Here is a 25,104-nt window from a genome sequence, read left to right on the forward strand (position 1 = left end):
ATTGTTTCATGTGAAATGTTGCTTGCATCTAATGACAATAATATGCATTTGAAAAACCGCAGTTACGTGAAAGCGTTTTAGCGTGGTAACGTTACGGTTTTTCTTCGTCGACATCTGTTAGCCACTAGCTCAGTTGCTAGTTAAATTAGCCAGGCAGCTAGTTAGCATTTGCCTGTTTGCAACTTTAACGTTAGCTTTCCGCTGGTCAATCGTGAAAACACACTCGTGGTTATATAGTAACACACTAATGAATCTGGATTGTGTTTGCGTTAAAACAAGTTAAGCTGGGTTTGTCCTTTCGCTATGATATGTATCGCGACTATCAGTCCTGGCTCGCTAACGTTACGTTAACGTTACTGCTGCCCATATTTGAGCAGTTGCATATTTATGCATGTTTTGTTTTGACAGCTGCTTACCCTTTTGATTTGTGTTACGATCCGTACCTAAATAGACTCTGGCTTCTGGGAGAATTTAATAAAATATCTCAGGTTCACGTTTAGGATGTGTTAATATCTCCTGCTAGCAATTAGCTAACGTTAACTGAGTAACATAAACCCGATATTGGCAGGACCACTAAAGCATACGCGTTAGTTCGGTGTATTTCCGTTAGTGCCGTTAAAACACTGGATTTAACAGTTGTTTTTGCACGAATTGTTCGCCGAAGTAAGGAATGCATGCTATATTTTATATTTCACCAGAGGAAATGGGCGGGTGGACGAAGTGCCTGTCCGACAACTCTGCCCTGCCAACTGCAGGCTCCCAGACAGATAGCAGCAAGAGTTTCCCCATTATGAATATCACAGTATGAATTTCATTGGCGTCCGTTTTACTTAATGACCGGTGCTAACTCCAATCGAGCCTTCGTTTAAATTATACCAACATAGATTTGTGATGTCATGATCATGCGTTTGGTGCCGCTGTTTTGTATCGTGCTGTTAAGCATTTGGTTTGGTAACACAGCAGCACCTCTTAGTGCCTGGACTGTTGGAAGGTGATACTAGACATATGTATTTGGCAGATCCTTGATATTGTATACTTGGAATTGGCAGTTTATATACATTGGAAAAGTTTTACAGTTGAACATTAGTATTTGATGTTTTTTTTTTTTTTTTCAGGAAAGGAGCACCAGGAAAGGGAACAGCAGTTCATGGAAGACAAGAAAAGGAAAAAGGAAGATAAAAGGAAACGGGAAACCTCACAGAAGGTAATTGCTATGTTATATTAATTATTTCTGACTATTAAATTAAGCACATACAGTGTTTAAGAAGATCTGTGTTAATTTTTATTGTTGAAATAACATTCTGGAGTAACTTTTTATGCTGTGAATGTAGAAGGGCTTTCTAGAGAATAACATTGTTTTAATAGTAAAATGCATCATCCAAGCCTCAGATACCTGTTTGTCAAAATATCAGTGTAGAAATACTAATGCTGGCTGTTCATGAAAAGAATGATTGTTGTCACCTAATTAGCATTCATGCTATAGCTGGGCTGTTTATGTGTATTGTCTGAAATTTTGATTTGTTTTTATCAACAATATGGTATGAGGGTGTAGGGTGTATATCAATATACAATTATATGACACAAGTGCATCTGAAAAATAGTGGAAGACACAGATTGAACTGCTGTGAGGAAAGTGGACGCTGAAAAAAAAAAAAATATATATATATATACATACATACACGCGTACACACACACTGAATCTAATCTTGCTACTATATCTAAATCCCTAAAAACAATTTGTAAGATGTAGTTAACATGTTTGTTTTGGACCAGATTTTCCTGTCAGGTACTCTGACATATGTGTGCTACAGACAGATAGGTTACGTTGGCTGTTTAATTAGTTTTTTTTTTCTCATTGCAAAACTCATATTTCACAGGTTCCAAAAATATTTACATGTTGCTGTCAGGGGTGCTAGAGGGTTTCAGCATATGAATTTCCTCTAAACTTTACTGAACAATTGTGAAGTTTTGTGATGCAATTAAAATAATAATTAAAGCTTTGTTGTTAATAGTGGGAAAGGCTACTTTAAATAATTTTATAAAATGAGGTGGGACATAGTCAAGAGATGGAGAAGGAACACAACTTAAGCATCAGCCCTTCAAACTTTGTTGTGTGCCTTGAGTAAATTAAAATATATATTTTTTTATTAAATCTGAATCTTGTTTTTCATTGTTTTAGGTTGCAGAGCAAAAAAATAAAGGTAACTATATTTTATTTCCTTCTTTAATATTTGTACTGTGTACTGACATTGAGACATTGTGTCTTTGTGCTGTCAAGGAGGCATATCATTTAGTGTCCACTTTGTTAACGTGTGAATCGATTTATTCTTTTCTTTTACCTAAATGTAGTTTTTCTGCATTTCTGCTCTCATTTGCTCCTAACTTTTTTCCACACAGTGCCAGAATTGACCAAGCCTCCATCTGCACAGTCTCCTGCCGCCCCCAACTCAGCTTCCCCTAGCCCTGGCCCCGTCCCCTCTTCAACCCCATCCGCTGCCACCCCGGCTGCTGGCACCCTCCCTCAGGGTGGGAACAATGCTAAGCGGCCGGCGGTGGCCAACGGACAGCCCTCCCCCAGCACACCGAATTCTCAGCGCTACATGCCCCGTGAAGTGCCCCCTCGATTCCGTTGCCAGCAGGACCATAAAGTGCTACTGAAGAGGGGCCAGCCACCACTGTCCTCCATGCTGCTGGGGGGAGGCAACAGCGGGGGAGACAGCCCCAATGAAACGGTGGCTTCTGCCTCAGGTAAGAATAATCAAGTTAATTATTTCAATTGCATAGTTACATTTTTACTCTGTTTTACACTGAGTGAGTTGATTTATATTTTAGAGTTTGTATTACATTTGCTTGGTTTTTGTGTCACAAAGTTTAGCATATCTTGAAGATTTTCTTTTTTATTTCAGATCCAAGCCAGGGCCCTGTGGGTCCAGCTGCTCCCTCACTGCCCCATACGTCATCCGCCTCATCAATCGCTGCTTCTTCTTCTTCTTCTTCAAATTATGCAAATTCCATGTGGGGGACCAGCTCTGGCAGCCATCCCCTCTCTCAGGGCAGGGAAAAGGTGATAGTGGACCGGTCAGACCTGGAGGAATGGCCCAGTATTGCTGCTGGGGATGGATCAAAGTCAGGGGATGCAGGAGGTACTGACAGTGGTGGGATTCTGAACTGCAATGCCTCATGGGGTGAGAGGCATCTCCAGCAGCAAGCGAAAGTTGTGGGAGGAGGGAACGGAAGGAAAGGAGTCAATTCTGGCAGTACCTCTCCGCCCACATCCTCTGGTTCACCCAATGAATGTATGCAGTCTGGTAGTGTTTGGGCTTCATCCTCCCATGAACTCACAGGGGGGAATGCAGTAGCAGCAGGCTCATTGCCCCCCATATCCAAAGCTGTTCCTCTCCCAGGGAGCTCTGATAGCTCCTTTGGTGTCAGCTGTGGGATTCCAGGTGCCAATTTTACCCCTAATGCCAATCCCTCTGCTTGGCCAGCCCTAGTACAGGAAGGGGCGGGGACAGTCGCAACAGAGGGTGGCTCCTCTTCCCTCCAAAGCTCATCTTTGTCTGCCAGCAACCCTCTTTCTGTGAATCAAGCCTCTCATCAGCACCAACTTCACCAAATGCAATCCAGAGACAAAGAGCCATCCTGTGGAGAATGGGGTGGTGCAGCACTGGAACCAGGAGCAGGACCAAAAAACACTGGGGTGACAGAGGGGGCTGATATGGACTCTGGAAGCACAGGTGGAGGAGCAGGCTCTGCTTCGTCTTCCTCCTCCACCAGCTCATCATTGTGGAGAACTCAGCCTTTCCCTGCAAACTCCAAAACGGGTGCCTCAAGGACTGAATCTTGGGATGATGGAGCAGGAGGGAACTCTTTGTCTGTCGAAGGTGGGAAGGCATGGGGATATCCCGGCCAGGACGATCGGGGAGATTTGACAGGGGCAGGTGCCTGGGGAACAGGAAGTGGGGGTCAGACCCCCGGGGTATCTCAGGGAGCGTGGGGTGGGGACCATATGTTGGGTGGGGAATGGGGGGCATCCAGTGGTGTTGGAGGTGTCAGTGATCAAGGTGGGAAAGATGGCTCAAGCAGTAACAGCAGCAGTAGTGGCGGTAGTGTCAGCATCCCGACGACAACCTCCTCCACACCTTCAACTATGACAAGAGCTTGGGACAATCAGAAAGCAGTTGGGGATGTGGGAGCAGGAGATTTGAGTGAGTGGGGAGGCCAGGGTAGCAGAGGTGGGGAAGGTACCTCATCCTCCAGTGGTGGAGGAAACTCCAGAAGTGGCAATCAGCGCCATGGCCACCACCGCACTCATAAGCCTCCTGACCCTGAAGTGGCCTTACAGGATCTTCTTAGCCGGTCTGATCTGGACCCCAGAGTGCTGTCCAATACTGGTTGGGGTCAGACACAAATTCGTCAGAATGTGGCATGGGATTTGGAAGATGGAGGCAGAGCAAAAGCACCAGGTGGAGCAAATTCCTTGTCTATTAGTGCATCTGCTCATGCCCAGCCGTACTCTGGTCCTAGTGGGAGCACAACTACTGATCCATCTTCCCCCTCTCTGCTCCAAACTGCATCTCTAAATGCCAACTTAAACTCAAACTCCATCCTCAAACCACCCGCAGTTTCATCTGGTGAAGTTTGGGACAACAGTAGTAGCAACAGCAGTTCTTTGCATACCCGAGGCCCTCCACCCTCAGGTGTCAATATCCAAAACCCTAGCGTCTCACAATCTGGAGGTGGAGGAGGTAGCTCAGCTGGTGGGCAGGGCAAGCCATCTGGGGGTTGGGGAGGGACTGCATCATCAGAAGGCCAAGTTAAGGGCTGGGAAAACGAGGGACATGAGTGGCGAGAACGGAGAGCAGGAGGCTCGTCGGGTGGATGGGGAGATTTCCAAACACAGGGTACTCCATCAACAGGAGGAAGTGGCTGGGGAGATAGTCAGGAGGAGAAAGGAACAAGATCAAGTGGATGGAAAGAAATGGGGAGGGTGGATGCAGGCAGCTGGGGACCGAGAGGTACCAGCGACTGGGGAGAAAAAGAGTCTAAATCGTGTAGTGGGGGGTGGGATGGAAAGGGTGGTGGAGGTACTAGTGGGGACTCAGAAGTGGGTACATGGGGTAATTGGGACGACGGAACTCCTGGAGGGACATGGGGAGGGGTGGGTGGAGACATGGGTGGAAAATCTCACCAAGGTTGGGGTGGGAAGATGCACCCTTCACAAATGCCAAACAGCCAATCAGCCTCACAGAAAGGCCAGGCACAGCAGCAGCAGCAACCACAATCACAGCCTCAGCAGTGTCAGTCAGTGGACACAGGGGCCATGCAAGGGGGCTGGGGAAGACCAGCAGGTCCTTCAGTCCAGAGCCAAAGTTCAGGGTGGAATTCAGGGCCTATACCCCAACTTTCCAGTGGCCCTGGAGATACTTCAGAGTCCAGCGGTTGGGAGGAACCTTCTCCACAGTCTATCAGCAGGAAAATGGAAATTGATGATGGAACATCTGCTTGGGGTGACCCCAGCAACTACAACTACAAAAGTGTCAACTTGTGGGATAAAAACAATGCCCCAACTGGCCAGGCACAATCAGTGTCCCCTCAGCAGGGTCCCCCACCCCTGCAACAGCCACCACCAGGAAGAATGCCAGCAGGTCTTGGGAATAGGGACATGAACATCGCACATTCAGCAAGCAAGGGGTCAGGAATAGGTAAGAGACTTATTTTTTTCAAATTATAGTTTCATTTAAAGAGCCCCTATTGTGGGTTTTTAAAAATGACCTTCCATGTAGTGTGTAACACAGCTCTAAGTGAAGTGAAATATCCAGCTAAGGCTTAAATCTGAAAGTGGACAGTTTTTAAAACTATTGATTCATCTAAAAAAAGAATCGACTCATAGTGGTTAGAATGATTCATCTTCAAAACGAGTCTTTAGCCGTTTTGGCGTGACGTGGCTACGAAACATAAGCCCCACCCAATTGTTGCGCACGCCAACCCGGTAAAATTTAAACCTGCGGCCCCGCCCACTAACACAGCAGCAAATACAAACAGATCCTGAAGTCATCATGAGTCACGAAGATGCTGTGTGAGGGAAATGGGCGATTCATTCGTTTGTTAAAGGAAGAATTAGAAAAGACTACTGATGTATGAGACTTGTGAGACGAATGGACAGACAATACACCAGGGATGCGTGCAAAATAAGGCCAGTTTATTAGGCACAAAGTCAGGCTGCTGCACGCTGGAGGAGCGCTGGTGGGCGCTACAACCCCCTGGCTGGGGATGTGATTGCAAAGCAGGGGACAGGTAAGCCTTGAGGACATATAACACTTTACGCAAGAGGTGCCACAGCAATGATTGCAAATAGAAATGATCTAAGTTACAGCTGAGAAGGGAGAAAAGCTCCAAAATGAAAGATAATTAATGAAATCAGACCTGGCCCACGACACATTTCATAAGTGTAAGTAAATGGCTGTCTCCTTGTTTTCTTTATCTTGCAAATGATGTATTTAATTGTGTTTTGTTACTTGTAACCGCTTGTACTGAATCAGGTTAACTCTTTATATTCTCGTATCACGTCTAATGCCACGTTGAAATGTGTCACGTGCCGCTTTGTTTACGGATTTAAATGCGTTTGTGAGCTCGTGTTCCACTGCCGTTTGTTGTTGCTATGGCCACCATCAGCTGATCCTACACACGTGCAGCGGTCAAGGTTCAGAATAGTTTAGCTTTTGCTGCTGTGTGGATTAATACTGAATGTGTGTCATAGTCAAGAATGAAGCAATATGCTGGTGTTTAACTACACTACTTTTGGTGGTAAGGTGTCTGAATAGCACTGTTGAGTAAGTTTTACAATGAAGTGTGTTTTGGGCGTCCGCTGCGATCGGATCCTATTCCAATGTTGGCAAACCGGGGGCTTGACAAACAATGCTGGGCATTTTTCTGTCTCGTGCTGAGCGCTGTCGACCAATCACAACAGGCTGTCATAGGCCCAATCAGCGCAGATTAGCTTCGCGCTTAGGAGGGGTTTGGGAACAAATGAATCGCTGAACGATTCATATGGAAGTCGCTAGGATAATTAGGTAAAAATAAATTCATATTAGAAGACCATGAAAGTGTTTTTTGATCTTGCATGCATATCAGTATGTTGTTGAAGACCCATAAAACCGAAGTATGACCCTTATTAATGTATAATATGGGCTCTTTAACCATTGGTAATTGAAGTTCAGCATCAAACACTAAAACTAAAAAAAGGTCTCTGCATACCTTTTGCTAATTTTGAAAATATTTAATTCCTTTATTTATATTTTAGCTTCTGGGTGGGGAGGTCGCGGCTCTCCTTCCAGTCCATGTGTGGACAATGGTACTTCAGCCTGGGGTAAACCTACTGAAGCTCCCACTGGTTGGGATGACAATGGCAAGGCCTCAAGTTGGGGTGACCCCTCATCCAATCCAGTGAAGTCTGGTGAGTCTAGAGTCTAGATTTAAAACTAGTTATGGTGGTGTTTGGATCAATTCCAATCCTAAATGTATCTATTTCTGAACAGTTTAAAGGTAAATAGTAAGATTCTAAACAGTTTAATGTTGATATTTTTGCAGGTTCAAAGTCTATGCAAGATGGTTGGGTTGAAGGAGAGGGTTCAGTCAGTGCTTCACGTAACCCTAGCTGGGAGGAGGAGGACGAGAGTGGTGGTGTTTGGAACAGTGCTGGTTCCCAAGGCAGCAGCTCTTCATATAATTCTGGAGGCTGGGGAGCCAAAAAGGGCAACAAGGTATGCCATTGGTCAGGCTAGGGAACAATATTTATTAAAATCTGAAAAATCTTCAGGATCTTTATTTCTGTTTAATAAATCAATTTTTTTTCAGGGCTCCTTGAAAGGTGCAGGAGATTCTTGGATGAACCCAATGACAAGACAGTTTTCAAATATGGGGATTTTGGTAAGAACATTTTGGAATATATTGGTGTGTAATGTGGCTCAAAAAACTGATTCAAATGATCCGATGTAGTTCTGTTGTTGGTTGGGTTTAATAATAATTGCGTTTAAACCTGATTACCTGATATTTGTGAATACTATATTAAATAATATTTTTATAGTGCTTCTTCATCAACATGTTAAGGCTCGTACACACCGGGATGCTTTTCGTTTGTGTTTATCATCAGTGTTTTTCAAGACGTTTTTCCGGATTTAAACCCAAATGATTTTCACAGGTGTCGAGCAACAGAGTATGCAAAATCACTCCTTGACGTTAGATGGCGCTACACAACTTTAAGCTTCAGACACCCGCTTGTAACGCAGAAGAAGACGACAAAGTTCACGCGCTTGTTGTTATGGATTGATGGTTCAAGTAGCAGCTCTAGTGATGAAGAAATGATTATTGTTCACCAGAGCAATAAACAGCTCCACGTTCAGATCGCCTCTGGGCATCTTCTTCAATGTGCACTCGCATTGACAGTTTTGCGCTTGAGCAAGTGCTGTTTACTGTAACTTAAGCAGCTTCGTACACGTGAACAAAAGTGCCAACCTGATTGGTGGAGAAGGTTTTGACGCGGCGCATCAAAACAAAAAACTAGCATGAGACGTTTTTTAAAATGACGCTTTTGCACCTGGCGTTTTGCGCATTGTTGTGCACGATAACGTTGACGCCCTTTATTTAGTCATGAGGCGTTAAACATCGACGGAAAACGTGAGCAAAAAACGTCTCGGTGTGCACTGGCCTTTATGGTTAAGCTATGAGATTTAACAATGCTGACCTGTTAATAGGGAGAGGACCCAAGTGGCCGTTCCTTGGATTTGGCCCCTGGTCCTCCACAGGACAAAAAGATGGAAGGAGAGAAGCGTGGCATGGGCTTAAATGAGTACAATGGAGAGATGCGTAAAGGAGGTCGTGGAGGTGGGGCAGGAGCAGTCTTCCGTTCACCTGGTTCCAAAGAGGTGGGAGCTTGTGAACCTGGGCCTTACTATGACAAGGTATTTGCTTCTAGTTATGTCTCTAAAAAATCTCCACACTACAGCAGTCATGTTTTTCTTTTGGGCATTCTAAAATGTTGGTGCCCATACATGCATCGTTTCAAGAAATATCTGGATGGAAATGAAAAAAATGTGTTAAAAGGGTGAAATGCATATGCTACACGTGTATGTGGCACTTTAAACAAACACAGACAGCTGCAGGATACAAAAAATTCACAGAAGAATTCAGCGAGCATGTGCATGAAGACCTTCAGTGTTTATAGTACAAATAAACGCAAGAAGATGATGGTGAATGCACATATATCTGAAAATGTCTGAGTTGTGTAAATGTTATTGCTTCACCTCTAGTAGTCTAGTTGATACAGCATTACCAGGTTTTGTTATTATGGTGCTAATGATCCTAGCAGTTCCTGCATCACAAACACCATCCTCCAGTCTGCCATTGTTGTTGTTAGAGGTTCTTCTTTTCTCTGGTCATGTAGTACGGTGATGTCATTTTTTCACAAAAGTTGTGTACACACTGCAGTGTTACGGACAGCATTTTGAGATTTTTCCACTCTGTAACACCCTTAAAAAAATTAGTTTCAGAGCAGAACCGGTATTGTGTGAATGAGAGACTCTTTATTCTGGACATTTGCTGTCACATTTATTAACTGTTTTCTAATCAATTTCTTTAGGCAAGTGGTCAGTTGTTTAGTAGCGGAGGAGGGATGGCACAGTCAAGGCACCAACCAGGGGTGCCACCCATCAACCCATCAGTGCGAGCACAAGTGCCTCATCAGTTCCTGTCACCTCAGGTACTGGGTGATTTAATATTATACATAGTATTGAGCTCTGCTGTTATGCTGACATGTATGCTATTTTAGTGGTGGACATTTAGTTGTTTATCATTTCGTATTGTCTATTAGATAAGATTGTATAGTTATAGAAATAGAGCTGGATGCAAAGCACGTGAGATGCGGTCTTGGTAATAGAATTCATTTCTGCTGCAGGTGCCAGGCTCTGTGCTGAAACAGATGCCTCCTCCCAGTGGAGGTGTTGGGGGAGGCATCTTTCCTCCACAGCTTTCCCCTCAGCACATTGCCATGCTCAGCAGCATCTACCCACCACATATTCAGTTCCAGCTGGTGGGTAGCTCCTTGTTGCTCACTCAGAACATAATATATGCAGTCCAGACTCCATGCACTCCCTACAGCTGTTTGTTTTTTTTTCTTTTGACCTTGTGACTCATACTTTCTTCCAGGCCTGTCAGCTCCTACTGCAACAGCAACCGCAGCAACAACAGCAGCAGCAGCTGTTACAGAACCAGCGCAAATTCCCCCCAAACATACGACAACAAGCAGACCCCCAACAGGTACAATGTTTTATTGAGCACAGTAACTACAGCTCAAGTCATTGATTATTGCAGAAAGTTTTAAAAGTCCAGTGAAGTGCCTTAAAATATGAATTTTAGTTCAGTGTGTCACTTAATTTGAATAAAAACATGAAGACAGGGCAAGACATAAAGTAGCTCTTCCACTTAAAACAACCAATTTAGTTTTTAGCGCAGCTCTGTCAGTAAGAGTGGTTGAGCTCAAGCATTGCATATAACTATGGTGTCTTGAAAAGGGTGGGACATGTAAGATACCAGAGAGCAATTGGTTGGTCAGGAGATTTGTTGAGAAACTGAAGAATGAGGTGACTTCAACACAAATCTTCAATCCATTTACGTGGAAGCAATAAACTGCTATTTTGGATGGTTATGTTGCTTAATGTGAATTTTGTTACTTTTTGGAGCACACTAGCTAATAAATATCATTATAACTAATATACTGATGCTAACATCTAAAAAACGCTATTTTGATTTCACCTTTCTTTCAGTTTCTCGGCAGAACTGTGTGTAGGTATAGTGTGTCCACTGTCATATTGGAGTAATATAAACCAAACAAGTCTCTTATTTTTTTTAATTTACTGAAATAAAATAGGACTCAAATCCCAGTGAGGCCTGAGGCCCACCACAACGTGAAGTAGCAAATCTGGCAAATTAATTGACAGGCGCCACGTTTCTATAATAACATGTATTAGGGCTGCACGATTCTGGCTAAAATGTGAATTACGACTTTTTTTTTTTTTTTTTTTGCTTAAAATCAAGATCATGAATTTCTCACGATTCTGTAGATGTAAAATAAAGGTTATTATTGGTAAGCTATTATTATTATTGTTAATTCTCAAACATATGGTAAAACAATAATAATAATAATATTAGGCCTATGTGTAGGTCTACTGTTGGTTAAAATGCAAAGTTTTGTATAGTCATTAATATGACTTTTAGACTTTCAGTATGTCCTGTTTGTTAATTCACAGTAAAATGATGACATCAGAATACAACTATTCATAATTCTGATGTTGAATTATTATATGTTTGAGACATGCTTGTCATCTGTCATTGACAGCATTATTAGACCATTTGTTTTCACTGGTAAAATGAGACATTTGTCATTATCAGATTCCTTCTTGCATTATATTCAACATTATATAGGCTAGTTATACTGTCACAGTAAACATTTATTTTCATGCACAACACTTTGTGTTAGCTATGAAAGAATAAACATATCAAATGCTTGTTGTAATCATAACTGTAAAATGTGTTATGATCATTTAAATGACGTGCACACCGGTGCCTGTGGGAGCGAGTTCAAGCCAAACAGTGAGAACAGCATCCACTAGAGTCACAGAATACGATTATCACAGAATTTGGTGTAACACCAGATTCACTTTCATTTCCCAGTGCAGCTCATGGCTGCCATCACTCTGAGAAAAAAAACACACATGCAAATCATTCTTTCAGCGCGGCTCTTAAACAATCGCTCTGTGCAACAAACTGAATGTTATTTACAACTTTATTACTTGTTATTCACAGCATATGCAGGTTGTGTTCACTAAAATAGTCATGATTGGTGTGCACGCATGCGTTCTTGGTAGTCAAACAGCTCACGGTCGCCTCATGTGATTTCACAGCCACGAATACATCATTACATTTAGACAGAAATGACATTTCTGGGTAAATTATACCCTATAAATACAGTGTGTGACCCTTTTAACGCCATTTTAAGGAGTCCATGTTGCTGTGAAGACTTGTGCATCTTACTCTTCTCGCCTGACCTTGAAAATATAATTGGGTGAATCGTAGAAAAGCTGAATTAAGATTGTGTGTAGGGTCGAATCGAGATAGTGATTTTTTTTTCGATTAATCGTGCAGCCCTAACATGTAAACACGTCCACAGAAGTTTTTTTTTTTTTTTGCAAAGAAACTGGGATTAACCTATCTGATCTAACTCTCTGGGATTTTTATAAGTTTAAATATTTTTTAAAACCGCATGTTTGTAATAAAGACAGTAAAATCACTATGTAATTCTTAACCACTTTAATCACCATGTCACCATGGTGTCAGTTGATGCTAATACGTGAATAAACTCCACCAAAAATACATTAAATAAGCTTACTTGGTATTTTGCACTAATGAGCTGTATTTCAGCTTCATCTATGTCTGTCTCTATCACTGACTGCTGTTTACCTGATGAAATGCAGGAGAAGCATTTTTTGCACTTAAAGCCACAGGCTACAAAAACAGCTGCAGTATACTCAGACACCAAATGGGCAGATTCTGGAGGCTATAATAAATGATCTTATGGGTGTTTTGAGCTGAAACTTTACAGACACATTCTGGAGACACCAAAGACTTATCTTACATCTTGTAAAAGGAGTAAAATAGGTGCCCTTTAATAAAACTTAAAGTCATTCCCAAGAACCAATTAATCTATTTTGTCAAACCATTCAATGTCAAAAATCATTTTTATTTTCTATTCTGTTTATTGTAAATGTGATCTACATCTGTCTATCTGTCGGTCTATAGTAGTTCTTCTAAGAAGTTTTTTAAAAATGCTGTCAATAAATGGAAATGATTTCAAGTAAAAAAGCAGATACAATTCTTTATTGCTTCCACATAGATACTTGATGTTTATGCAGATTTGCCATAGGAGACATTGCTGTAGTCAAACAAACGGCTAGGCAGTACAAATGCCAAGGTGCAAATGCAAGGTTGTTGACATCTGCTCTTGTAATGTGAAAATGAAATGCGGATTGGGGTTTAACCCTCCGTGGTTGTGTACATTGAAAATACAGTATTCTTGTTGAATATCTGATATTATGTTGAATCATGTTTTTTTTTTCTTTCTTCCGCTAGCTGGCCAGAATCATGGCTGTTCTTCAGCAGCAGAGACAACAGCAGCAGCATGTGGGAGGTACAGGAGGCAGCTCCAAACTCTCTCCTTCTCATCTTGGAGGAAGTGGCCCAAAGATGCCAATGTCTGACCCCCTTTCACACCCTGGCTTGGCAGGATCTGTAGCGGACCTACATCAGAAAACACAAGGGACTTACTCTGGTGAGACTGCTTTTATTTTAAAGTTTCACGTTGCCTGTGCATATGGAAACTTGATGGTGAGGTGGTTGTGATGTTGTAATATTTAATTCCGTATGTTACAGGCTTTGGGCCTGGAATGAGTCTCTCTGGTCTGGAATTGGGTCCCATGGTTGGTGGGCCAGCTGGGCTGAAAGACAGTGGGGGGCAGCAGTCTCGTTTCAAGTGGATGATGGAAGGCCACTCTCCAGCACCTTCACCTCCTGATAGCACTCTTCATAAAAATGGTGCAGTACCAATTTCTGTGACATATATATATATATATATATATATATATATATATATATATATATATATATATATATTATATATATATATATATATATATATATATATATATATATATATATATATATATACATATATATATACATATATATATATATATATACATATATATATATATATATATATATATATACATATATATATATATATATATATATATATATATATATATATATATATACATACATATATATATATATATATATATATATATATATATATATATATATATATATATATATATATATATATATATATATATATATATACATTTTTTTTTTTTTGTTATACACAAAACCAGTTCTGCAGTAATTGAACCTTGGTGGTGTTCCACTTATATGTAGGTCCCATTGCTGCTCCTCTTAAAATGAGAGGAGGTTCCCCTTATTCCCAGTATGAGATGCTGGGAGGTGGTGAGGGATTGGGTGTTCCTCCACAGGGTCCATCAGATCACTGGCACCGAAGTCCTGGAAACAAGATGGGCACCAAGACTGGCACATCAAGCTGGCCTCCAGGTAAACATTGTTTGTACTAAATTAAATAATGTCGTCATTTTTGCCCTTTATGAATTGTGTGGGTTTTTTCTGGTGCAGAGTTTCAACCAGGAGTGCCTTGGAAAGGACTTCCGAATGTGGACCCTGAATCTGATCCCTACATGACCCCTGGAAGTATGTTGGGTTCATCGATGTCAAGCCTCAATGACACTGAGCATCAACTGTTAAGAGACAACACAGGTACAACTTCTATGCTTACATTTGGAATAATGGATAACAGCGATTTAGAATAGGAAATCCATTATACGAGTCACTCATTACTATTTATTTTTAAACTGTTGACAGAAACAAAATTATATATTTTTGCTAGTTTCCAGTTTGCCGACATATAGTGCAACTGCATTGTGGGTGTCCCAAGTTCAAATACCGACCTTTTCCTAACCCATCCCCCCTTTTCTATCTCTCCAATAGAACGTCTTGTCAATATATCTACTCTTTCCTATTGTAACAGATTTTTGAATTGGCAAACTATCATGTTTATCATTATTGGCAACATTCCAGAAAATATTGAGATATAATTTTTTGTATACCTATACTGTGTATTGTATTTTTAGTTTTTTTGCTTATTTTAGCACGTTTTGCCACCTAGTAGAATCTTTTGTTTAAGCATTCTATTTGTTTGTGCTTTTGTACATGCACTGTTCACACAAATTGGCCCATTCGCACTCACTCCTGAGGACATGACTTTATGAGGAAAGTGTGTGAAAGAAGTGTGCTTTTGGTTTTAAAATCTTCTCAACATTTAGTTCATTTAATAAAAAATATATGTAATCATCCATTTCTAGTTAAAGTAAATAATTTTTCAATATGTTGTACTAATTGTGACATTTTATCATGAAGAAACACAGTTACTGTATGAGATAAACAGAAACAACCAATCAAAACAACTACAGATCATCAAATATGCTCTGAAATGCTTGTTTTGAGGCCTATATCTGACGCGGCCACTTGCTTTTAGTCATATTTTATTTTTCTGAATCATCATTACTTGACAAAAAGTCCCAACATTGTAGTCTTATTTTTGTCAATGTTAAATGTGACATAATCAATAAGATTTTTTATATATATATTTTTTTTTAACTTTAAAATCAATCTACTCTCTCCAAAACTACATTCATATATTTATTTTTAGATAAACATAGATTTATCTACACTTTTAATGTGCTCCTCAGCAGTGGCAGTCAGAGAACTACACGGTGGACCATTAAACTTCATCTGTTTAACTTTGTATATTGTATTTTTTCTAGGCAAAATGTTGGTATTTAGCACTAGGATGTTTTTAGGCAAGTTGAAGCTAAACTTCGTTGAACAGTGGCTTTCCAGGACCGAGTTTTGGTACCCCTGGCCTTTAAAGACAGTTAATGTCTACAAAACAAATTTCAACCATTTAAGCTGAAATCTTTACATAAATAAAGATGTTTTTCCTAACGTTGTAAGATTTGTTGATTCACTCTAAACATTTAACTGGTAGTCTGATTAGATTGATTTGTTTTCTTCTTTCTAATGCACTTACTCTAGCAAAATCACTCAGAAGGCTTAGCTTTGAAGGAATTTTCAGTCATTTTCATGTTTATGTAAATACTAACAAATAAGCATTTTGCTTATTTTTGCATAGAATCAAATCCCTCCCTCAACACCTTGCTGCCTTCACCTGGTGCCTGGCCCTACAGTGCCTCAGAGAGCCCCCTAACCAATGCACACAATCCAGGTAAAAACAAGAGTTCCTCTCACTAGAGGTCATTTTTAAAAAAAATTTATATAGTCAAAATACTTTTGATCATTTTTAAAGACTTAACTTGTTACTGAACTCCATCATTTGTTGTTTCTTCCTGGTACGAATGCCAATGCTCTGAATGTCTCCTGTGTTTTACAGCTAAGTACACAGAATACAAGCCCAGCTGGCCACCTGAGCCAATAGGGCACAACAAGCCTTGGAAGACCAATCGCAACAACTCTCATCTGCCACGCCCACCTCCTGGACTGACCCATCAGAAGCAGCCTTCAGTTTCTCCCTGGACAGGTGGAGGCCCACGAGTAGGTAGAGGATGGAGCGGCTCTGGAGGCAGCCAAGAAAACAGATTTGGGCCTGGTAATAAATACATAAATTGAAACACTGTTAAGGCAATTCAGTTAACATTTAGTAATTGAATATATACTAAATGGTCTTTCAATCTGCGTAGGTTCTGCGTGGAGTGATGGAGGAGCCTCTAAGGGGAGCTGCTGGCTGGTTTTGAGTAATCTTACCCCTCAGGTATGTAATATGTTTGACTTTATTTTTTGTTAGGAAAAATGCAGGTTTTTAGTTGTTTTTCATTGTAATATATAATTTCTTTTTAAGATTGATGGCTCCACTTTGAGGACTATCTGTATGCAGCATGGACCGCTTTTGACCTTTCACCTCGGTTTGACCCAAGGTAGTGCTCTGATTCGCTACAGCTCTCGCCAAGAAGCAGCCAAAGCCCAGAGCGCACTTCACATGTAAGTGTTTATAAAGCTGCATCCTCCTGACCCAGAACATTCAAAATGATGCTGTTTTTTTTTTCATAGAAATTTGGCACCTTATGAAAAACTGTTCCGAACTTCGTTTTATGCTTGTTCAAAGATCATAAACAAAATCATAAGTTATAAATTGTGATTTTTGTGATGACACATTTACTAGAAATAAATTCTAGCATTTTTTTGTTTCTTGCAATTGCTTAATTAGTTTCTTAATTATTTTTCCTATTGTTTATGCATTCTTACATAAGATGGTATTGGTTTGGTTATGTTGGATTCAAAAAGTATTAAGAATGGCTAGGCTTTATGTAAAGCAATGCATCTAACGGTAGCCAGCTCAGAGATCTCAATTTTATCTCTTCAAGTCATTGTAAATTCAGTTTTAAGTCCTGCACATACTTGACACCACAATCTGGCAGCAGGTGTTTTATAATATAAATAAATAAAATATGAATAGTTCTAAATAAATAATGTATACTTAGCTTGTTAATTACCTTGTCATTTATGTTGTCCATTTGAAAGCTTTAGATGCGTAATTTATTTTTCCTATTTTTTATTAGTTTTGTTGCTGCATATACAAAGATCCATTATTTTTGTTCTAATCTGATTATTAAACCACACTGAACTGAGCTAAACTGAACTGAACTTAAACACTACAAACTGAATTACACTGTTCCTATTTACTGTTACCTTTTATGTGAAGCTGCTTTGACACAATCTACATTGTAAAAGCGCTATACAAATAAAGGTGAATTGAATTGAATCTGTATGGTGAAATTTGTCAGACCTTCAACACATTAATGCTAAAAGATTAGTGTTGATTAGGTTAGCTACAATATAATCATGGTATCTTTTATAGAAGACAAATCATCACAGTACAATTATTTCTGCAGTTGTGCCCTTTTTTTTTATTGTAAGAAAGACACACTGTCTACGAGATGTAATGTCCCAAATGTGACAGTCACAAGCCGCTTTTCCACTATTATGCTGAACCGTGCCAAACCGGGTTAGACAACACTGATACGGTTTCATTTTCCACTGTCGTGCTGCAACAGAGGTCTTTGGAACGTTACACAAAATGCATCAGTAGTTGCCTTGGTAACGCAATGAAAACGGCTCCCTTTGTTCAATTAAATTTAAATAAAAGTTTAAACTATTTTTTTCATGTTCATGTGGAAAAGCGAAAGCAACCGCTTAACTAAACACTACCGCTCTCTTCTATAAGGGTGCTAAATATAGCTACAAGTCACAGCACCCATATTTATTTAGAGGTCATATGTTGCGCGGCTCTGGGAAAATTTTATTTGGAGGGAAAATGACCAAAATGTAACGTGATGATTGAAAATGACTGGAGGGGAAATAAATAATATATTTCAAATTGCTGTGCATAACAGAAAAAATAAACAATGATGATGTAACAATAGTAGCGCATTTGTATTAGTGGCAGAAATACATTTTTGGACAGGCCTTTTCAAAAGTTAGCGGGCACTTCCAACTAATAAAAAAGTATAGCACTTAAATTATTTCATTTTTAACAATCAATTAAATTACGCAGCGGTTGTATATCAAAAGTTGATAATGATATAAAATGGATTACATTTTCATGGTAAAATATTAAAACCATTTGTCTAACCGTGCTGAGAATTCCAGGCCGAGAACCGTTTGTAATTGCGCCGCGCCAGTCCTGCCTCAGTGGAGAAACAACCGTAACTGTACCGAAGTGTTCTTAGAATGGTTTGGCACGATAGTGGAAAAGCGGCTACAGTTTTTTTTTAAATTGCCGGAATTCAACTGTGAACATAGAAGGAAAATTGCTGGTATTAGCGCTTACGGATTCAGAATGTGCTGATGTGAGATGGCTACTCTAGACAATTAGAACATTCTGATGCTGATGATGCATTCACACTATAATATTACCAGAAAGAAATGCCTGTGAATCTTTTGTCCCGACACATGTAGTGGCTGCTAGTTATTTCGAAAACACTCCTAAGTTACAGTAAACACTCCATTCTTAGGGTGTTTTCACATGTATACTTTTATATTGGAACCTGGTGCGTTTGCCTCCTTAGCACGGTTTGTTTGGCATATGTGAATCTAGCAATCGCACTCTGATCCGCGCCAAAACAATCGGTCCGAGATCGCCTGAATGAGGTGGTCTCAACAAGCTCTGGAGTGGATCGATTGTAATGAGAAAGCAATTCGATCCAATGAACTAATGAACCAGGCTATATCAAAGTGTATTATGGATATGTAATAAAGTAAAATGAAGAGACCATGATGAGGAGGGTGGGATGTCATTCCTACTAGTAAATGTCCTTTTTATGTTGAGTAAGGAAACAAAAGCATGCTCAACTATTAACAAGAGCTGCTTATCTGTTAGGAAAATTGGCTAAACTGCAGTCTTGGTTTATCTGTTATTTCTCTCTATAATGTAAAGCCTATAATGTATAATTCTAATCTACGGTTATGTGTGAGAGAGGTTTACCTCTGATTTATATTTGATGACTCTGTGGGTGTCACCATTCAAAATTAAAGCGCTTAATGTGCTTATTGCTCATAAGTAAAATGAGGACGCATGATAGCTAAGCAGGGCTAACATGGACACTTAGGGACTTTCTATAAATTGTATTTGTAAACCAAACCATTTTGATCTTTAATGTGGGGATGCTGGTTGTGTATGAATGACTTGATTTTTTTTGTCTAACTTTGTTTTTAATTTTCATTTTATTTAGCTTTTTTGTATTTATGTATAGATGTAATGCTGTGCCTCTGCTGTGTTAATACTGTCAGTCAGAGTAGCTGTTAGCCGTATCAGTTTGAGCCTGAACACACCGCTGAACACCACTCCTGCTCTCTAAAATAAAACTTGACAAGTGTCTTTCATATATAGTTATAATAAGCATGTGTAAGTAATATGAAATGTTTACATATTTTGCGAGTTTGTTATGAGATGTAGAACACAGGGAAAGCAGCTGCATAGAGACCACTGCAGCGCTGCTGAAGATTGTGGCTGTTCACAACGATTTGACAGATATAAATGAATTTGTTGCTAAATTGTTAACAGTGCCAAACAGATTTTCCCTTTGTTTACATCTTTGTTTACATCCTTGCTACAACATACCGTTAACGTTAGACACTTTGCATGTAATAGATCAATTTGAAGAATAAAAATACTTACAGGTTGTGGCTCACAATCCACAGCTTCGTCTATTATGGTTGGAGCTGCTCCTTTTTTGTGGATTTTTAGCTGAATCGAGCTCTAAACTGGGAGAGATTCTGGAAGCTGTCCTTTGTCAAATGCTAGCTATATCTTTTTTTATAATTCTTTGAAACATAATTAAAATAAAACTGTAAGCACCTCTCTCTTTGGGTTGTGTCCACAAAAGAGAGAAGTGTTTAATTTTAAGTCCAAATACAGAAACAGAACAAGCTTTGTGGAAATAGTAGCGTTTGGACGGCATTTTAGCTTTCTCTGCTATAACATTACAGCGCCTCTGACCACGCCCCGTTGCTGCTCGTTGTCAATGCATGTAACCTGAAGTGTTTGTGATCTCACCAACCCAGATGTATTTTTTTGTAGTCCCCAAAGTTCGTTCGCTGTAGGCTTTGCTAAGCTAACACTCTAAAAGCCAATATCTCCCTTTGCATTGAACTTTGAGCGTCTTACATTCAGAGATGTTGTTTATGTTCGCACAGCTACATTACACATGAGTTCAAGTTTAAAATACGATATCAATTCAATTCAATTCAATTCAATTCAATTCAATTCACCTTTATTTGTATAGCGCTTATACAATGTAGATTGTGTCAAAGCAGCTTCACATAAAAGGTAACAGTAAATAGGAACAGTGTAATTCAGTTTGTAGTGTTTAAGTTCAGTTCAGTTTAGCTCAGTTCAGTGTGGTTTAATAATCACTACTGAGAGTCCAAATATTGAAGAGCAAATCCAACGATGCGCAGCTCTACAGATCCTGAACCATGCAAGCCAGTGGCTACAGCGGAGAGGGAAAAAAAACTTCACTAAAGGCGGAAGTGAAGAAAAAAAACCTTGAGAGAAACCAGGCTCAGTTGGGCACGACCATTTTAATTTCTCCGCTGGCCAAACGTCTTGTGCAGAGCTGCAGTCTCAGTGGCGGAGGCTGGAAGCTGGCCTCAGCGAAGACTCGTCTGTCTCTGGAGCGTCATAGGAAACAGTCTCATGTTCTCCACTCTTCCATGACCATCGCAGTAGTTGTTCAGGATTCGGCCAGGTCCAGGATATGGAAACCTTGGGATCATCTCGTCGTTGGTCTTGGATCGAATCAGTGACTCTGCATAGTCTGAGGGCCTCGGGAAGAGTATCCCCAGGTGGAAATGGAGAATAAAGAAAATAATTAGCGTAGCTGATGTTCACAGTGTATATCAGCAAGATGCATAGCCTGTGTGGAAGCCCCCTAAGTGGTGCACTAAGTGTATGCTTTACTGAACAGATAGGTCTTTAATCTAGTTTTGAATTGGGAGAGTGTATCTGAGCCTCGGACGTTATCAGGAAGGCTATTCCAGAGTTTAGGAGCTATAAATGAGAAGGCTCGACCTCCTTTACTCGACTTTGCTATTCTAGGTACTACCAGAAGCCCTGAGTTTTGAGATCTTAAAGAGCGAGTTGGATTGTAGCGAGACAGAAGATTGGTTAGATAAGCTGGAGCTAGATTATTTAGAGCTTTATAAGTAAGAAGCAATATTTTAAATTCAATACGAAACTTAACAGGCAGCCAGTGTAAGGAGGATAAAATTGGGGTGATGTGATCAAATTTTCTAGACCTGGTTAGAACTCTGGCAGCTGCATTTTGTACTAGTTGAAGTTTGTTAATAGAGGATGCTGGGCAGCCAGCAAACAGAGCATTACAGTAGTCCAGCCTAGAAGTCATAAAAGCATGGACTAGCTTTTCTGCATCTGAGATGGATAGCATACTTCGTAACTTAGCTATATTTCTCAGATGAAAGAAAGCAGTTTTTGTGACATGGGAAATATGATTTTTAAAAGTTAAATTGCTGTCTAATATGACACCCAGATCTTTTATAGTAGAACTAACGCTAACTTTGTATCCCTCTAATTGTAGATCGAGTTGTGAGATCTGCTGTGTACAGGATTTAGGCCCAATAAGTAATAATTCTGTTTGTCTGAGTTTAAGAGAAGATAATTGTTGGTCATCCAGTCTTTAACATCTTTAATACACTCAGTTAGCTTGGACAGATTAGACGTCTCGTCAGGTTTAGTTGAAATATATAATTGAGTATCATCTGCATAGCAGTGAAAGCTGATCCCATGTCTTCTAATAATGTCTCCCAGGGGTAGCATGTATATTGTAAACAGTAAAGGGCCTAAAACTGATCCTTGAGGCACCCCGTATTTTACTGGGCTGATTTGTGAAGGCTGTCCATTTATATTTACAAACTGGTAACGGTCAGATAAGTATGACTTAAACCATTGTAGGGCCTGTCCCTGGACACCTGTAGACTTTAAGCGATTAATAAGGATACCATGGTCAATGGTGTCAAATGCCGCACTAAGATCGAGTAGAACTAATAGCGAGATGCACCCTTGGTCAGCAGCTAAGAGTAAATCGTTGGTTATTTTCACTAATGCAGTTTCTGTACTGTGATGAGCTCTGAAACCTGACTGAAACACTTCAAAAACATTGTTGGTCTGCAGAAAGGAGCATAATTGAGCAGAAACAACTTTTTCTAGTATTTTAGATATAAATGGAAGGTTTGAAATAGGCCTATAATTAGCTAAGTTGCTGGGTTCCAGTTGTGGTTTCTTAATAATAGGTTTAATAACAGCTAGCTTGTAGGGATTTGGAACATGGCCTAAAGATAAAGAAGAGTTGATAATGTTAAGAAGAGGTTCTCCTATAACAGGTAGCAATTCTTTCAGTAACTTTGTTGGAATTGGGTCCAATATACACGTAGCTGATTTGGAGCTATTTATAATATTGTCTAGCTCTTCCTGTTCTATGATTTCGTAGTGGACCACCCCTTTAATCCAACCATGTTAATGTGACAGCAATTTATTACAGAGTGAAAGGGGCTAATAGTATAATTAACCTAGGTCGTTATAGAAACCAGAGCAATTGACTTTTACTCCATTTTACTTTACTCTGCACAAGAAATGGGCCTCCAGGCTTTGTATACACCCTCTTAACTGTAATCTTCATTTCCTTCCAGGTGTGTTTTAGGTAACACCACAATCCTGGCCGAGTTCGTAAGCGAGGAGGAGGTCGCTCGCTATTTTGCACATTCCCAGGCCGGAGCAGCTGGAAGCGGCAGCGGAGGGAGCGGGGCCGGCGGTGTGGCCGTCTCAGGGCCGGCAGGTGTGGCGGGATCATCAGGGGCTGGAGCCGTGGGTACAATCAGTGCTGCGAGTGGTGACAGAGAACGCACCGCAGTAGGAAGTTTAACAGCAGGAGGAAGCAACAACAGTGGTGGAACCGGCCCCTCAGGCTCTACCTGGCAGAGTTTGGATGGTACGGGCAGCTCGTCCGACCCAGCCTCAGCACAGGGAGCAGGCCTGAGCATTTTCGCCCAGTGGAGCAGCAACGGCGCTGGCGGCAGTGTGGGCAGCAATGCAGCAGGCGTTGATCCCGGAAGAGCGGGGCTGTGGGGCGGCATGACTCCAGGCTACACAGGAAGCAGCCTGTGGGCTTCACCAACCATGGAAGATCGGCATCAAATGAACAGTCCTGCCGCGCTGCTACCCGGAGACCTGCTAGGAGGAGGTGCAGACTCAATCTGACTGATGCAGACACTTACAGACAAATAAAAACACATGCACACACGACAGATATATAAATATAACCGTTATGTTATCTCAAACACACGCAGGAACACATTAATACAAATACAGGCGATTTGTGTACATGCCCTCTGCAACTGAGACGGCCACATAACGCATAAATATACACCAAAATATTTAGTATACATTCGTAACACCTATGTAGACCAGATTCAATGATAAGCACTCAAACAGCAGATGCAGGTAAACACTTAAGGAGCAGACCCACTGCATTACCAAACCTAGCAAAACGCATTAAGATGAAATTGTTAATGACACTGGTTGAAATGTACACACACTGTTATTATTATTATTATTATTATTATTATTATTATTTTACCTGAGCAGTGTTTTAAGCTCCTCGTAAATCTGATGTTGGTAGGAGTGCGGAGGAGCAGTGTGTGGACATAAGGCAGTACTAATAGACACTCGCACACATATACATACTCATACACACACACACACACACACACACACACACACACACACACACACACACACATTCATTTCTTCTTACTCTTAAATGAAGACTTCAGCAAGACTTGAACAGGACATGCAAACAGTTGGACTTAAATACTGACTCAACTGGATGAATCCTAAACCTTGAGGTCATAAAGATCACACTCGCATACTGAGACGCTCTCACTCAGGCGTGCACTGTAAAGGAAAAAGCAGACAAAAAAACAACAAAGGACAAAAATATGCATCATACAATGTTCGTTGAACGCTCGCGTTGTTACGGCTCCATTTTCATGCAGACTTAAATTACTCAAACACTGTTCTGATGTCTGACATACTGTAACTTCTCGTTGTCTTTTTTATTTTTGGTTTGTTTTAAATGATGGTGAAATCCAGAATTTTTTTTTTTTTTTTTTTTCAAAAAAAAAAAAACAAAAAGCTGACCTCGTTTTTTTTTCTTTCTTCTTAATCGAGTATGTTGTCATAAAGACGATCACATGGATGTTACTTAGCTGTACAAGGTGCCCTTTCTGCCTGTGCATGCATGAGTGAAGTCCCAGGTGATGGAGGCGCCGTTCCTAGTGTTTTGCGAGGCATCAATGAATGTGTGGCAGCCAGAGATTAACAAGCGTGGTGTATTTACAAAGATCAGTGCTGGATTAGGGAGGTGAGTACATGTATGAGTGACAGCTTTATTTCAGGTGTTTGATGTCTATGTGTGCATGATACGTATGCAGGTGTGGCTGTGAGTGTGTGTGCGAGAGAGTGAGTGAGCGTGTGTAGACAGCAAGTTCAAGAACATTGGCACTAATGAATATTTCTTAAGTTGTGGTTTTAGCAGCCTTTTCTGTTTTATATATTGTCTGAATTGCAATAATTATAATAAAGAAAAAAAGATTTTTTTAGAAGATGCAACCAACTGAAGGCATTCATACTGAAACATGAAACATGCCAAACCTTATTGTACCAAGCTGAGCTGGATATATGGGTGTTTTAGGAACACTTAAAAAGTACCAGTTGTTTATTTTTGTTGTTGTGTACCATTATAAATTAAGGCGGGCTTTATCACTCGTGTT

At 40.4% G+C, this 25,104-nt stretch overlaps 2 protein-coding genes across 2 annotated transcripts in view; one reads left to right on the top strand and one right to left on the bottom strand.

Moving 5' to 3' along the window:
- si:ch211-141o9.10 (probable endonuclease 4) overlaps positions 1-696 on the bottom strand; it is a 4,844-nt gene extending 4,148 nt beyond the window's left edge. The window contains exon 1 of the mRNA XM_056470035.1: positions 417-696. The gene's annotated coding sequence lies outside the window, so the exon portion shown is untranslated. The remainder of the gene's footprint in view (positions 1-416) is intronic.
- tnrc6ba (trinucleotide repeat containing adaptor 6Ba) overlaps positions 1-24,441 on the top strand; it is a 24,709-nt gene extending 268 nt beyond the window's left edge. The window contains exons 2-21 of the mRNA XM_056470034.1: positions 1,116-1,204; positions 2,180-2,201; positions 2,398-2,748; positions 2,907-5,705; positions 7,304-7,456; positions 7,591-7,763; positions 7,858-7,929; positions 8,754-8,960; positions 9,638-9,757; positions 9,953-10,087; positions 10,204-10,314; positions 13,183-13,381; positions 13,483-13,644; positions 14,050-14,220; positions 14,299-14,439; positions 15,875-15,967; positions 16,133-16,348; positions 16,440-16,510; positions 16,598-16,737; positions 22,963-24,441. Of these exons, the coding sequence (XP_056326009.1) occupies positions 1,148-1,204; positions 2,180-2,201; positions 2,398-2,748; positions 2,907-5,705; positions 7,304-7,456; positions 7,591-7,763; positions 7,858-7,929; positions 8,754-8,960; positions 9,638-9,757; positions 9,953-10,087; positions 10,204-10,314; positions 13,183-13,381; positions 13,483-13,644; positions 14,050-14,220; positions 14,299-14,439; positions 15,875-15,967; positions 16,133-16,348; positions 16,440-16,510; positions 16,598-16,737; positions 22,963-23,530 (5,961 nt within the window). The 5' untranslated portion in view covers positions 1,116-1,147 and the 3' untranslated portion in view covers positions 23,531-24,441. The remainder of the gene's footprint in view (positions 1-1,115; positions 1,205-2,179; positions 2,202-2,397; positions 2,749-2,906; positions 5,706-7,303; positions 7,457-7,590; positions 7,764-7,857; positions 7,930-8,753; positions 8,961-9,637; positions 9,758-9,952; positions 10,088-10,203; positions 10,315-13,182; positions 13,382-13,482; positions 13,645-14,049; positions 14,221-14,298; positions 14,440-15,874; positions 15,968-16,132; positions 16,349-16,439; positions 16,511-16,597; positions 16,738-22,962) is intronic.
- The last annotated feature ends 663 nt before the right edge of the window (positions 24,442-25,104 follow it).

This window comes from Danio aesculapii, chromosome 12 (genome assembly GCF_903798145.1).
Source record: "Danio aesculapii chromosome 12, fDanAes4.1, whole genome shotgun sequence".
NCBI classification, from domain to species: domain Eukaryota; kingdom Metazoa; phylum Chordata; class Actinopteri; order Cypriniformes; family Danionidae; genus Danio; species Danio aesculapii.